Raw genomic sequence first — 16,061 nt, 5'->3', positions numbered from 1 at the left:
TTTGAAAAATACTCCCTCCGTCCGCCATTAGGAGTCTCATTCATGGGTGGCACGGGTTTTAAAAAATGTTAAGAAAAGTGAGTGGAAAAAAGTTAGTGGAATAGAGGTCTCATTTGTATATATTAGTTTTAAATGAAATGTGAGTGTAATGAGTTAGTGGAAGGTGGAACCCTATTACCATTTATGGTAAAAGTGAACCGGGACTCTTATTCGCGGACGGATTAAAATGGAAACACGAGACTCTTATTCGCGGACAGAGGGAGTATCACATAACTTTAAAACGCATATAACTTTATCGATTTAAATTATTTTTTCGCACAACATATATCAAATTAAAGATAATTTCATAAGGATTCTAATGAGATTTCACTTGCATATCTTCCAATGTCAAAATTTGAAAAAAAATTCGAAATTTTTTTTAATTTTTTCATACAACACAAATGTCAACATAGTATACAAAATATGTCAACATAATACATGTAGAATGTCAATATAAGCAATGTGTTAACATTTTCAAAGCATTGTATTGACATTCTCAAAGCATCGTGTTGATACTTTCGAAACACTATATTGTCATTTTCATCCAAAACCCTAATTTGGTAGTTTTTTAATTTTTTTCAATTTAATTAATAAAAACGAAAATTACCCATGACAAATTGTAGACCACACATTTTCAAAAATCATATAGTCTTAAATTAATTGTAATTAGCAATTAAATGACGAGTTAACAATTGATCATTCCCCTAAACATATAACCATCAAAATATTTAGAAATATAAGTACACATAATAATGAAGGAGTGGGTCAGCCCAAGCCCATTGGGCTTTTCTTCAGAATCGGGCTAGCTCGCCGGGCCAGGCAAAAGTTTACCGGGCCAAAATGTATAGCCCAACCCAGCCCAACCTACGGAGTTTATCGATTTTTTACTACTAGGAGTACTATAATGAAACATTTTCATTTTACAGTTTTCGTATTATGTGGGGAAAATGAGTATGATGGGTACTAATTAGCAGTTGATATATGAAAATATTTATAAAATAGTATATAAACGTGACATGAGTTTCCCAGTAGTAAATCCACACACTATATCTTCAACATTGAGGGCAATAACACAAAACTAGAACGAAACAATAAGAAAAATGAAATATCATATAATCTCCTAACGTTTAAGTATACTGTTAAAAATGCCACAATATTTTTGATATATAACACTTAGATAGTTCAAATAAATGTTTCGGATTATAGTTTAGGTTTAGAAAAATTGACGTATCACATGGCAGACTACTGTTCCTTTGTAATAGTGATATCTATAAATACGTGAACGTAACAATATGTGATATTTCTTCAAATAAATTTCATTGTTGTATCTTACTTCATAAATGTTCTATGTGGTCCTCTCACGTTTGAGTACACGGCGAGCTAACAATTACTACTACTATATTTAGTACTTTCGGCCTAATAAAAAATGCTTCATTTTTCTCTTTTTATTTGCCCCAACTAAAATTATCCATATTTAAAAATAAAAATATTTTATTTTATTTGCCCCAGTCAAGATTATCCATAAAATAACACTGCATAAAGTGCCGTCCAAAAAATTGGTCATTTTCCATGACACGAGGAAGTACTTATAATAAGAGCATCCACAATTGATGTCCTAGTGGAAGCCCTAGTGAGAGCCCTAGAGATTGCCATGTCAGCATGTTTTATCTTTCTGCAATGGTGGAGCCCTAGTGCATGCCCTATCTCTTATCCACTTTTCATTTCAATTTTAAATCATTGTTTTTTAATTTTGTTTTTAATTACTATAAAATACCAAAATATATTATTTTAAACACCACAAATGCCAAAAAAAAAAACTACATTACTTAATTTAAAAGTGGGACTACATCATACTTAGCTAAAAAAACTACATTAAAACTAAAATACTAAAAAAAAGAAAAAACCAAACTAGTAATCTAAATTCAACCTCTGGGCCAAATTCTTGATCATATTCTTAGTCCATTGTCGGGCTTCCGGATCGGTTTCTTGACGAATGCTGTTTTGGGCGTCAAGTATAAACCTATACTCAACCACCTCGCGATAACCTCCGAACTCCTCGATCGCCTTGTCCATGAGCTGAGCAGATGGAGGAGGCGCAGCCTGCGCGGCGGAGGGGGGGGCGATCCAGACGCGCCCGCCTTCCCTTTGGCATGGGCTTTGGCAGCCTTGGTACCAATGGGACGTCTAAAAGTAGACGTAGGCGTGCCGGAACTCCCTTCCGGCTCAGTTGTTCAGATCCATAGGAGATGGGCCGCTGCTCGTGTAACCGCCAGTGGCGGTGGTCTTCGTCCGCTTCGCAGCCGAGGATCCAACCGGTATCCCTCCGTTGAACTTCGACTTGTCCTTCAAGATCAGCCAAACATTGTACAGCTTGAACTACCCGAACTGCCGTTGGTACTCGGACAACGACTTGTTGAGGACATCCTCCATGCTCTCACCGCTAGCCCTTCCGTCCCTGTTCCTGTTGTAGATATAGCAGAAGTTGTTGACGTGGAGTTTGATCCAATCCCAACACTTGCGCAGCTGAACCTTGGTCCGCTTGAACGCCCACTTCGGTTTCACCTCGTTGTAGCGTTCCTCAATGCGATCCCACATCCTGGCCGAAGTCTGGTTGTTGGAGGATATCGAATCCTCCGATACATCGACCCAGACTGAGCCACCTTCAGGTACTCATCCAACTCGTAGTCAGTACGCCATGTTGCGTACTCCTCGTTCGGCTCGTCGGGTGGGAGTGGGACTGGGACCGATGGCGCCTTTTCTTTCTCGCGCCATCTTCTTCTTCCCTTTCTTCGGCGGCGGCCGCGCAGGGGCAAGAGGTTGCCCACAACTAGACATGCCCACGGTTTGTAAACCGGCGGTTCCGATTTCGGGAAATATGGAACCGGAACCGAACCGTGAGGCTATTTCACGGTTCTGGTTCCGGTTTGGAACCGCCAGTTTTTCGGCGATTTTTTTACGGTTTTTACGGTTTCGAACCGCCGGTTTCCGGCGGTTTTTTGCGGTTCCGGCTCGGTTTCACGGTTTTTCACGGTTCCGGTTCGGAACCGTCCGGAACCGGCCCACGGTTCAAAATATGGCGGTTCCGGTTCAAGAAAAAAGTCACGGTTACGGTTCCGCGGTTAACCGCCAGAACCGAAAACCTTGGGCATCTCTACCCACAACTAGGCTCCATCTCCTCAACCCGATACTCCTCGGTGCCGAAGAACGGATCGAACTCAGAGTCGGAGACGAAAGTGGATCCTACCGATCCGGGCGTCTCAACCCGGTAGTCTTCGTGGCCGGGCCACCGGGCGCTGCCGCCGCCGCCGCCTCCTCCAGACATGGGCATATCGTCGTCGACATTATGGGGGTTTGGGTATTGACTTGGATCCATTGTTGAAAGTGTGGATATTAGGAGAATATATAAGAGAAAGTGAAAGGTTTGGTGTGTGAAAAGTGAAGAAAATAGAGTATTTATAGTGGTTTAAATTAGGTTTAAATAATTTAAAATTTAAAAAAAAAAAAAAAAAAAAAAAACATCGGGCTCGGGCTCGGGCGCACCCCTGCAATGGGCGACCGAACTCTCGGTCGTCCTCGGGCGTGACCGACGCCTACAATGGATGCCCGATCATGCCCGAGCCCGATCTCGGGCGAAGAGCGCGAGATCGGGGTGGATGCTCTAAGGGAGTAATTGGCGTTCATTATCTGTAAATCTTAAAATGGAATTTCTACAATGTAGTCGAGCATTTGATAAATGAGTCTAGCAAATTATTTGCTAATTATATTTTTTATTCCTCACTAATTTTTCATTGTTTGAGAGTTTGATTTAATCGAATAAAAGTTATGAAATTCTACAATTAATTAATACTAAAATTGGTTTGAAATAAACCAACTTAATATTCAACGTCATTGTTTGAATCATTTATGATATTCAAAACAAGATCATTTTTCATGATTTCAATTACAATTGAAAGTTCAATATAAATGACTTTTTAGTAGGATGGTGTCATGAGACTCATGACTTTTCCTTCCTACCAAGACAAGTGATTGCCAACTTCAACAAGGTTGGGAATTGGATGCTCTAAATACTATGAGAATTAGGATGTGCCGATTGCATGTGCCCTAGTATATGTATTTGTCTTGAGTTGTGAGTTGTGTTCCCTAGCTGTGGAAGTAGTTGTTGGCTGGCGACTTCATTTTTTGTGTTTTGATGATTTGGTTGATTTTGTGTTTTTGCTTCATGTCTAGATTGCTGTCTTGAGTGTTTTGGCTGTACTTCATCCGTCTTCGAATAAGAGTACTCTCGTTTTTCTTTTCATTTCCGTTCGAGAATCGGAGTTCCAGTTTATTTTTACTATAAATGGTAATATGACTCTATAGTACATTAATTCATTGCATTCGCACTTCATTTAAAACTAATAAGTTACTATATTATACTAACTTTTTTCTACCTACTTTTTTTACTAATTTTTAAAACTCATGCTGGAAAGAAATATGACTCCTATTGGTGTATGGTGCCGTGGGAGTACTTTGGATGTGCTTGTTAGGGGTGAGCCGTGAGCACAATATTCAAAATCCGAGAATTCAATCCATCAAATTAAAATTTAAATTTCGGTTTGGATTTTCAAATTTTCAATTCGGATTGATCAGATTCTTTTTAAAAAAACAGTTGTTCAGATCATATTAGATATTTTAAATTATGAAGTGATACAAAATATTTTTATAATATAGTATATTACACTTATAAACTTAACCAATATAAAACCTTTTATGTCGAGCAATTCTAATTGTATTTGGGGAGTATTAGATTTTTGAATTTTCAGTTTTTTTTAATTGGATTTTTAAATTTTTATACTCCATTTTTAAGCAATTTTAGATTTTATTTTTGGTTACAACCGGATTTTTAGATTTAGATTTTCCAACAATTTGGATTGGACTGAATTCATTTTTCATAAAATTTCAAATTTTCAGATCAGGTCAACGTGGGTGAAAATTCAATCTGAAAATCTGAATGCTCCTTGTCTCTCAATTGCTTTATTGAGGTTTTGATTATTTTTTCTTCTTGTGAAAGTCTTAGTATTGATTTGTCTATATCATTTTTATACTTTATACTTTGATTATATCAATTTTATACTTTATACTTTGATTATGTGTTCACTACTATGTATGTTGGTTTGAGCTTATAAATTTTTTTAAATTATAGAAACAAAAGATTCTTGTGACCATGCGCATGATGTGCCCCATGACAACTTGTTGCCATTACATACTTATAGTTTGGTAGTGAAAATACATAAACAAAATACAATAAGAACAACACATATTTTAAATTATTTTTAATCATATAATTTCAAGATAATTAGGCTGATTAAGTTTTAATTAGTACATTAATTAAGATGATTAATTGTAAGTTAATGGTAGCGCTCTTGAAAAGGATTGGGCGCATGCCGCTCTTAATTTTTAAACTAAAATCTAGCTATTTAAATGTCTTCGAATACTTGCTAGTAAACCACATGTTAATCCTTTATGTCGTCTAAGTAGGATTGAAATTTGCCAAAAAAAGATTTTTAGATCTTAGCTAAACTTAGCATGCGACAAAATGTAATTAATTGTGTCGATTCGACTATTACCAACCACAAACGAATATAATTAACATGCTTCTTTCATAAATCCCAGTCTAAACATTATATTCATTTATACTTATTATTTACAATAGTATAAAACGACTAGGCTATAGTCACTATACCCACTTGTTTAAATTAATACTACTATAGAGTTAATAAATAAATAAATAAAATGATATACTTATAGAGTGTTAGACAACTTCCTTAATCACGATGGCCTATTAAGAGAAAAAAAAAAAGAATTGAAATCTGAAAACGAAAGTAGATATAAATTTGATTAAAAAAGTATGAGTCAAACAACACAAATGAATTGAATTCAGAAAAAGAAAAAAGTCGAGAAATTGAATATAAATTTATTAGTTGGTTTAAAATGTCAATGAGCAATCAACTCTCTCTTTCTCTAACGTTTCAAGTGAGAAGCGAATGATTCCAAAAATACCAACAAAATTGATCTCTGAACTCTGAATTCTCTGGGTTTAAAGCTTTAACATCTTTCCAAATCGGCAAATCCTATTATTTCTCCCGTCTTGAGATTTATCTGCTTTTCAATCTGCTTTTCTTGATTCTCTCACGCCCTTTTTGCTGCCACTTCCATTTCATTACTCATTTCTTTTCCAAGAAATCACAGTTTTTTGCTCCAAGATTCGTTTTTTCTTAATCCCATTTCGTATCCTTGCTTCATTCCCGCTGAGATTTCAGTTTCTCTTCACTTCATTAACTACTTTTCGTGATTTTCCGCTATTTGGAGTAACTGGTTTTCCGTTTTCGAGAAATGAATGCGCATACTCTTCGTTGATCAAAGCAATTCTTGATCGAGAATAAAAAAATTTGGGGGTAGAGATGAAGCTAATAGTGCGAGTGATCGAAGCGAAAAACATACCGGCGCTGGATCCAAATGGATTCAGCGATCCCTATGTGAAACTGCAATTGGGGAGGCAGAGGTTTAGGAGTAAAGTTGTGAAGAAGTGCTTGAATCCATCGTGGTGTGAGGAGTTCATATTTAAAGTTGATGACTTGAAAGAAGAGCTTCTTATAAATGTTTTGGATGAAGACAAGTACTTCAATGATGATTTCGTTGGGTATATCAAAGTGCCTATTATTCGGGTTTTGGATGCCAAAGACAAGTCCCTTGGCACTGCTTGGTACACTCTGCAGCCCAAAACCAAGAAGGCCAAGAACAAGGATTGTGGTATTTAGTCTCTCTTTACTTCTTTCTTTGGTTTTGTATCTTATGATTTTAGTTGGACTTATAATTTTGTGCTTGGCTAGTTGTTTCTGTATGAATAAGTAGCTCTGGTTAGTCGGTTTTGGTATTCGTCTAGCTTATGGAATGAATAGTTTAGCTTATGATCATTGCATTTATCAGAAGTGTTGATTTTTGTTTGGTGGTGTAGAGGTTTTGATGTGGTGTCTTATGATTTTAGTTGGTCTTCCAATTTTGTACAATTAACTAGTTGTTTCTATGTGAATGAGTAGTTCTAGTTATTTAGTTTTGGTATTAGTCTAGCTTATGGAATGAATAGTTTAGCTTATGATCATCATTGATTGTTGTTCGATGGTGTGGAAGTCTTGATGGGGTGTGTGTTCTCCTCGTTGATGAATGCTTTGTCCAATTGCAGGCGAGATTCTTCTAACGATTTGTTTCTCACAAAATAACACATTACTTGATGTGCTACCTATGAATGATACTACGAGTGATACATATGCAAGGTCTTCCCCTCTTTGGGCACCTTCACCTTTGAGATCAGGAGATGTAGCCCCCCAAAAGGAGGAGAAGTGGAATGCTTCATTCTTAGCTGGTCGGATTGCACAAATCTTCAATAAGAATGTGGATTCAGCTCCCGTGAGTTCGGTTGAACCTATCCATGCATCTGATGTATGTGAAGCCGTGGATTCAGTTGTTCCTCCACAGAACAATCTTGAAGAGCAAAATTCATCGGTTGATTTTGATGAAATGATGAAAAGTATAGAGATGCGAGATCCACTTGGTGAAGTTCCGAGTAGTTTACCTGGTGGGGTTGTTCTAGACCAGTTGTATGCAATACCGCATGGAGAGTTGAACTCATTACTCTTTTCACCAGAGTCTGACTTTTTGAAATCATTTTCGGACTTAGAGGGATCTACAGATCTTGAAATAGGACCCTGGAAATATGAAAATAATGGCGAAAGCCTAAAAAGAGTGGTCTGTTATACTAAAGCACCGAGTAAATTGATTAAAGCTTTGAAAGCCATAGAGGAGCACACGTATTTGAAAGCTGATGGTAAGGCTTTCGCTGTTTTATCAAGTGTGAGCACTCCAGACGCTCCGTATGGGAAAACTTTCAAGGTAGAAGTGCTTTACTGCATTACTCCAGGGCCTGAGCAGCCATCAGGAGAGCAGTCTTCTCGACTAGAAGTGTCTTGGCGAGTGAACTTTTTGCAGAGTACAATTATGAAAGGTATGATAGAAGGTGGAGCAAGACAAGGTATAAAGGATAGCTTTCAACAGTATGACAAGTTGCTATCTCAAACGGTGAAGCCGCTTGATTTGCAAGATGTAGGTTCGGAGAGAGACCAGCTTTTGGCATCTCTTCAGGTGGAGCGTCAATCGGACTGGAAATTGGCTGTTCAGTACTTTGCTAATTTTACAGTTGTTTCAACCTTTTTAATGGGTGTATATGTGCTCGCACATATATGGCTTGCTATGCCTAGCACCGTTGAGGGTCTTGAATTTGTTGGTTTAGACTTGCCCGACTCTTTTGGTGAGTTGATAGTGTGTGCCGTATTGGTTCTACAAGGGCAACGTGTTCTGGAGTCCATCACTCGCTTTATGCAGGCCAGAGTGCAAAAAGGTATACTAATATCGCAATGTGTATCCAACGCATCATGTGCTCATCTAGAAAATTCATCAAATCTAGTTTGATTTATCATCTTATTTCTATGCCATGGTTTTGATTCGCAAAGTTGATTAGTTTATCTTGTACTACCTTTGATGAACTAGCTTGATTTGGTTTTATTATTGGTCGTAGGCAGTGATCATGGAATCAAAGCACAGGGGGATGGCTGGCTGCTCACTGTCGCCTTAGTCGAAGGGAGCAATTTGGCAGCTGTTGATTCCAGTGGGTACTCTGATCCCTATGTGGTGTTCAATTGCAATGGAAAGACGAAAACCAGCTCGATCAAGTTTCAGAAATCTAATCCTCATTGGAATGGTATTGCCTTAGTTTTGACTTTACCATGTTACTTGCCAAGATTGAAGACGCGACTGGCGTTTTGTTTATGAATATGCATTGGAATGGGGTCCCTCATTGATATTGCTAGTTGCTTGCAGAAATTTTTGAATTTGATGCAATGAATGAGCCTCCATCTGTTCTGGAAGTGGAGGTTTTCGATTTTGATGGCCCTTTTGATGACGCCACATCTCTTGGACGTACTGAAATAAATTTCCTAAAGTCTAATATTTCGGATCTGTCCGATATCTGGATTCCTTTACAAGGAAAGCTGGCTCAAACGTGCCAGTCGAAAATACGTTTGAGAATCTTCTTGAACAATACCAAGGGTAGCAATGTCGTAAAAGATTATTTAACAAAGATGGAGAAAGAAGTGGGCAAGAAGGTAATGGCTTCTTTTGCAGCTATAGATTCACTTTTTGAAATGGGGTAGCACTTTTGTGCATCCGCCTCCTTCTGAGCCGATTAAAACAGCATGCTCTGTTTTGTAGATACGATTGCGTTCTCCTCAAACAAATTCGGCTTTCCAGAAGCTTTTCGCATTACCTCCTGAGGAGTTCCTCATCAACGACTTTTCTTGTCATTTGAAACGGAAAATGCCTCTCCAGGTATATATGGACTTCTCGTATTATCCTTTAGTTTTAGTTACTGATTTGTTCTGTTCCTCTGATGGCAGGGCCGTCTATTTCTGTCAGCAAGAATAATCGGGTTTCATGCAAATCTATTCGGTCGCAAGACAAAGTTTTTCTTTCTCTGGGAAGATATAGAAGATATTCAAGTCATACCTCCTACACTGTCGTCAATGGGGAGCCCGATCATAATCATCACACTGTGGCCTGGCAAAGGATTTTATGCGCGGCATGGAGCAAGGACACAGGATGATGAAGGCCGGCTGAAGTTTCATTTTCATTCTTTTGTGTCCTACAATGTCGCCCACAGGTAACGTCATGAATATACGAGCTCCTTTGGTACATTCGAGACGATCTATGAATGTCCAACAATGATTATGATGTATTTCTTGTTCTTTGGAAGTCTTTAATTCTTCTTATCTATTTTTAATCTTACGATTCATAATATTGCGAAAATTTATCGTCTGTATCAGAACGATCATGGCTCTATGGAAGGCAAGATCCTTGACACCGGAACAGAAGGTGCAGATCGCAGATGAAGAATCCGAAGCCAACACTTCTATCGAAGAGGAGGCCGTAGGCAAAAGCCTCCTAGTTGTGGACGAGGAGGTTGAGGCGAAAAGTCAAGCAGTAGACGAAGAATCTGAATCCAGAACCCTCCGTACTGAGGAGAGTGGATCTTTCCTGGGAGTCGAGGATGTTAACGTGTCTCTGGTTTATTCTTCCATACTCTCTCTTCCGGTGAGTACCTACCTAGCTACCTTATCCGTTCGTTTCTTCCTTTCTCTTGCAACTGACTCGTGCTTCAGACGAGTTTCTGTATGGAGCTGTTCAGAGGTAGTGAAATCGACAGAAGGGTGATGCAGAGAACCGGATGCCTGAACTACTCTCCCAGCCCGTGGGAATCTGAGAAGGAGGACGTGCATCAGAGACAGCTTTACTACAAATTTGACAAACGAATATCCCGCTACGGAGGAGAAGTGACGAGCACTCAGCAAATGTCCCGCCTCTCTAACAAACCGGGCTGGCTCATAGAGGAGATCATGACTCTCCACGGAATCCCACTCGGGGACTACTTCACTGTAAGCACGTTAAACTGTTTTCCTGCTCTCGTCCGACTTTGTGCCCTCTTAACTCGTTTGCAGCTTCACTTGAGGTACCAGGTTGAAGACCTGCCTTCAAGATCCGTGGGGTGCAGCATTCAAGTTTACTTTGGGATAGCGTGGCTGAAATACACGAGGCATCAGAAACGGATCACCAAAAACATCGTCTCAAATCTGCAGGAACGCCTCAAGGTGATGTTCAGCGTGCTGGAGAAGGAATACGTTTCAGGGTCGTAGATGGATTTCGTATTGGTATTGCCACTGCCATTTGCCAATGACGAACCGACTGTGGCTTCTGAGGAGACGGGGACGAATGAGCCGGCTTCTCAGTTCCGGGTGTATATACGTTGACCGCGCTTGACCGATGGCTGACGGTCTGCAGTGAGCACATGGCCAGTTTTGGGTCTCTGATCTGCTGCAATTGTATCTGATTTGTTGTAGTTTCAAAATTTTACTGGCTATATTTACTATACTAAGTCCAAATTTTAATCTTGTATATTAGCTCAAATAAATTTTTTAGTCTTATATAATAAGTATATGGGTAGTGATAAAATGCAAACTTATATATTGTACAAACTCAAAACTCTTCAACACAGCTTCAACATAGTTTCAATCAATGTTTTAAAAACCGGATCGGCCGGTGAACCGGTGAGGCTACTGGTTCACGGTTCAACCGGTCCGACCGGTTCAATAACTGGTCGAACCGTTTTACCTTGCAAATATATATATAATTAAATATATCCTTACAAAGTATATTAAATTTAATGAGTAATAAATTATAATTATTAATATATAACAAAAACATATACTATTAAACTTTGTATATAAATTAAATATGAAGAGTATTTAAAATAAGTGAATGATAAAATTTAAATAATAACTAAATACATAAATTATTAATTAGAATAACTAAAAAAAGTACAATATTTTTCATATATAAATAAATAAAATTTATATTAATTCAAAAATGTTTATGTGGTGAAATAATATTATAGACAATATATAAAAATAAACATGAATTGTTAGTTAATTTGGATAAATATGTACTATATTAGTATTATTAGTTAATACATAAATTAAACATGATTTATTAATAAGTTTGGAGTATTATTTAATAAATATGGAGTAATAAACTATGTTAATAATATATATGCTACAATATTAAATCTTAGGTAAAATCTATTATTTATATACATTATACAAATAAAAGTAAATTTTAGTGAGGGATAGTTAATATTAAGCATATCACTACTAATAGTAATTATTTAAAAGTATAAAATTAAACACAAATTATTAATTTGTGTAGACAAAAAATTACAGGTTTAATTAATTTATAACAATAATTAATGCTAATAATATTTCATTCAAGTACATAAAACCGGTTTCCGGTTCCTGGCCAGACCAGTCCGACCGGCCGGTTCTGGCGGTTCATGGCGATTTGATGTGCTACTGCCTACTGGATTTATAGTGCAAACCGGACCGAACTAAGAATCGATTCGCGGTCCGACCGGTCGAACCGGCCTGTCCGGTCCGGTTTTTAAAACACTTGTTTCAATTCAATATCAACACAGTGTAAAATTTCAAGATTTTAATGTCAACACAATATCAATCATTGACTTCCGTTGAAATTCTATTGACATTTTTCTGTTGATGTTTTTTTGTGATCTGTTGACATTTTTCAATGGTGCAGATCATAGTTTTGAGTTTGTACAATATTTAGAGTTTTCATTTGATCACATTCCTATATAGTAATATTAAATTTGCGGTTTAGAGTCTTATACAATATGTATCGATCCAGTTTTAACTGTTTTGGGAAAAAATTACAGTAGACTCGAGAATATTTTGGCCGAATTAGTGAGTTTTTCATGAATATTTTTTTATTTTTTTATCAATATGTATAATACTTGCAAAGAATATAGGTTATTTTCTTGGAAAATATTTAGGATAAAAATTTGACTTTAATCATTAAATTAATTAGACAGATTAAGTGCTCAATTCGTCCCTAAAAAATAGACAACATATGAAACGGTACGGATTTTAATACACAATTAATAAAGTAAGAAAGATCATAAAGAAAAAGTAATTGGAGGATTATTAGTAGAAAATGAGACTCACCTCATTAGAAAGAAAAAAAAATTCCTTAAATAAAATTAGCTTATTTTTAAGGGACATCCCAAAATAGCAAATATGGTTTATTTTTAAGGGATGGAGGGAGGGGTTGTGATTTAACAACTTACTAATGGATAAATTGATTTTTATAATTAATTTGACTGCCAATCATAGACGGAGTTCAATATTGTGGAACGCACTTTATTAGAAATTGTGTTACGATGGACTTGAATCCGTAAGGCCATCCACAATGGGACTATGCACACATTTTTGCATAGTCCGGCTTATCGTCCGCCCCATTGAAAAAAAAATTGAAAAATGTGTGTATAGTCCAGGGGTAAGGACGATAGTCCGGACTATACACGCATTTTTCAATTTTTTTTTTGTATTTTCTTTTTATATATATCACCAATTTTTTTACTTCATTTCACACCTTTCACTCCACTCTCTTCCCCATCTTTCTCTCTAAATTCAATAATGAATTCCGACGATTTCCATATTTGCAAGCATAAAAAATAAAAAATAAATACTGACAATAGAATATGCCTTTAATTTGTGGTGTTCTATATTTTTATTCTTGCTAATTGATATATTTGCAAATATAAAAAATAAGATTAATGAATTTTTGTAGTGTTAAATATTCAAATAATAAATAAAATGCTTAGAGCAGGGCTTAGGGCGGACTATATTCCGCCCCATTACAGATGGAAGGGACGGAGGATAAAATACTAATGTGCCAGGAATTAGGGCATCGTATAGTTCACCGCATCGTGGATGCCTAGGTTTACTCTCGAATATTAACCACTGTGACACGAAGTTAACACGTACACTTCAAAATACTCATCTGTTTTTGTTTGTATTTCTATTATAAATAAAAAAAAGTGTACCTCCCGCTATAAATGATTGTTAATTTTTTGGGCATGAAATTATTGTAATTGGCGGCCCAAATAAGAATACGTGTGAAGCCCGGCCCAATAACAATTTTAGTTGAATTCAGTCATTCATTCTCCTGTGTCAATCTACAGCTCAACACTCGATCTTCGATATATGGTCTGCACCCCCAAATTCCCCAATTTCTAGGGCTCTTTACATCTATACATACAACGACTCTCAGGTACGGATGCATAATTCCCTCTATGCGGTCGAGTATGGCTTTACTGATGTATATCTCGCGTATTTCATATTTTTACCTTCTCAATAATTCGCTATTTCAAACGTAGTTGGAATTGATCTCATGCTGCTTCTACTTGTCAATGCTATTCAAGTGTATAACGCACATTGGGACTTTTATGTGTTGTAATTTCATTTTCCATTGTCAGAACTTGTTGTCATTTGGGAGTTGCGTCTTTGCAGTGGGGTTAGTGATTGAATTGTGGTGCTGTGACTGCTGACATGTTCCATCCTCAGTGCCTGAATTGATTTGTGAAAAAAATTGGTAAGACACGATATAGCACTGAGCTATGTATGGAAGAGCGGGTCTTGATCGTTTCAAGAAAGCCCAGTCTTCGGAGCCTTTCGCAGTTACTACGAATGCTGCCACTAAAACACCCATACTTCCTGCTTCTGGAGAAGCTAATCAAGCTCAAGGATCGTATTTGCAGAACCAACACCAAAATTCTCAGAATGTTGTGAAAAGGCCTTTTGCAGTGGATGCACCCCCAACTTCGGCTCCAGCTCCAGCTCAGCACGCGACACCGGTTGGAGGGGGACAGTCAAATTGGCAGCCTCCTGATTGGGCAATTGAGCCTCGCCCTGGGGTTTATTACCTTGAAGTTTTGAAGGACGGGGAGGTTCTTGATCGGGTTAATTTGGATAAGAGGAGGCATATCTTTGGCCGGCAGTTCCATGCTTGTGATTTCGTGCTTGATCATCAGTCTGTTTCACGTCAGCATGCAGCTGTTATTCCACACAAAAATGGCAGGTATGGAATGATCAAATTTCTGCTCTAATTGGTTACCTTTCATCTATCTTTTGGAATGTGATGGTGTGGTTTTGGTTCTGATGTAAAGGGTAGCTAGTAAAATGTTCCTCAGAAGTTGGAAACATGCACTTCTTGATTTCTAGTACTTGTTTTGAACATGATTCCTTGTTGCTAAGATTCCTTATTTCATTAGGCCTATCAAGTTGTTTTAAGAATATGTATGTATTCATGAATTTGGGTAACCTGCTGCACACATGCATGATATGGTTAGAATATGATCAATAGCTGCTCTATTAGTGCAATATTGGTTGGGTTGATTAGGTTGGTAGCTTAACAATATTCCTAACGTACTCTGAAGTCTGATGATCCTCATATGTATTTTTTGCAGCATATACGTGATTGACTTAGGCTCTGCGCATGGCACATTTGTTGCAAATGAGCGATTGGCCAAAGACTCCCCTGTGGAGTTAGAAGCAGGGCAGTCTCTACGGTTTGCGGCTTCAACCAGAACGTATGTTTTGAGGAAGAACAATGATGCTCTTTTCCCTCCACCTCCTCAACCCTCAGAGATTGATTTGCCACCACCTCCAGATCCTTCTGATGAAGAAGCAGTTTTAGCATATAATACATTTATTAATCGTTCTTTGAATGGGTTGGCGACACCCAGCACATTATCTAATTCGAAAAACTCAATTAGCTCGTCAGTTACAAAGGATGGCAGACAGCTAACTGAGAGAGCATCGAAGAGAATCAGGAGAACAAGAGTGGCATTTAAGGACCAGGTTGGGGGGGAGCTGGTTGAAGTTGTTGGATTTTCTGATGGAGCTGATGTGGAGACAGAACCTGGTCCCATGGGTGTGAAAGAAGGAAGTCTTGTTGGGAAGTATGAAGCACTTGTCCAGGTTACAGTTATACCTAAAGGGTCGGGACATACCCCTGCGAAGCAAGCTCCCAGTTCTGAAACAGGTGTGACAGAGAAACTTCAGCAAGTCTTGAACAAGGTCAAGGCTCCTGCCAAGAGTGGTGGTATATATGACGATCTTTATGGAGAGTCATCGTCTGTTAAAGTTGGCTCTTCTTGGGCACATAAACCAGTTGCATCTGGTAGTAGGGAAGCTTCTCCTAGTATCGTGGGAGGAAATACCTCTGGATCCGAAAGTAAATTAGTCAACAATGATGATGATGATGAGGATCTATTTGGCTAAGCAAAATGCTTATTTTTTTGAGTTACAATTGTTCTCCTGTAAGAACACTATTTTTGTTCTGGAGCAGGTATCTCTCTTTTGTTGTATGATTGCATGATTTGCATCTCTTTTATCAATTGTCATGTATTATGATTTGTGATGGTTTTCGCAGTTTGCTTGAGTTACCATACAATGAATTTTGAAGCTGTGTATGTTGGAGGTTTTTGAAGGAAAGGATTGGATACTAGGCTTTTTTCGTGGTTATAT

At 37.7% G+C, this 16,061-nt stretch overlaps 2 protein-coding genes across 4 annotated transcripts; both read left to right on the top strand.

Annotated features, from left to right (window-relative positions):
- Window positions 1–6,039: 6,039 nt before the first annotated feature.
- LOC125202314 (C2 and GRAM domain-containing protein At1g03370-like) lies at window positions 6,040–11,133 on the top strand. Its single transcript, XM_048100690.1, has 9 exons — window positions 6,040–6,828; window positions 7,259–8,470; window positions 8,648–8,830; window positions 8,950–9,233; window positions 9,340–9,456; window positions 9,525–9,787; window positions 9,951–10,218; window positions 10,287–10,559; window positions 10,623–11,133. Exons 1-9 carry the CDS (start codon window positions 6,480–6,482, stop codon window positions 10,815–10,817), a joined length of 3,144 nt encoding a protein of 1,047 aa, XP_047956647.1. The 5' UTR covers window positions 6,040–6,479; the 3' UTR covers window positions 10,818–11,133.
- Window positions 11,134–13,703: 2,570 nt separating this feature from the next.
- Window positions 13,704–16,058, top strand: LOC125201427 (protein phosphatase 1 regulatory inhibitor subunit PPP1R8 homolog). 3 transcript variants are annotated; one of them, XR_007172911.1, is made up of 4 exons: window positions 13,705–13,803; window positions 14,043–14,610; window positions 14,999–15,882; window positions 15,967–16,058. XR_007172911.1 is itself a non-coding variant. In XM_048099528.1 (3 exons), exons 2-3 carry the CDS (start codon window positions 14,150–14,152, stop codon window positions 15,813–15,815), a joined length of 1,278 nt encoding a protein of 425 aa, XP_047955485.1. In that variant the 5' UTR covers window positions 13,704–13,803; window positions 14,009–14,149; the 3' UTR covers window positions 15,816–15,881. The 3 variants fall into 3 exon arrangements, 2 of the variants coding, with proteins under 2 accessions (XP_047955485.1, XP_047955493.1); XM_048099528.1 differs by lacking the exon at window positions 15,967–16,058 and having other exon boundaries at window positions 13,704–13,803; window positions 14,009–14,610; window positions 14,999–15,881; XM_048099536.1 differs by lacking the exon at window positions 15,967–16,058 and having other exon boundaries at window positions 14,999–15,949.
- The last annotated feature ends 3 nt before the right edge of the window (window positions 16,059–16,061 follow it).

Source organism: Salvia hispanica, chromosome 1 (genome assembly GCF_023119035.1).
Source record: "Salvia hispanica cultivar TCC Black 2014 chromosome 1, UniMelb_Shisp_WGS_1.0, whole genome shotgun sequence".
Lineage (NCBI taxonomy): Eukaryota > Viridiplantae > Streptophyta > Magnoliopsida > Lamiales > Lamiaceae > Salvia > Salvia hispanica.
This window is presented reverse-complemented; position numbering and strand designations above follow the sequence as displayed.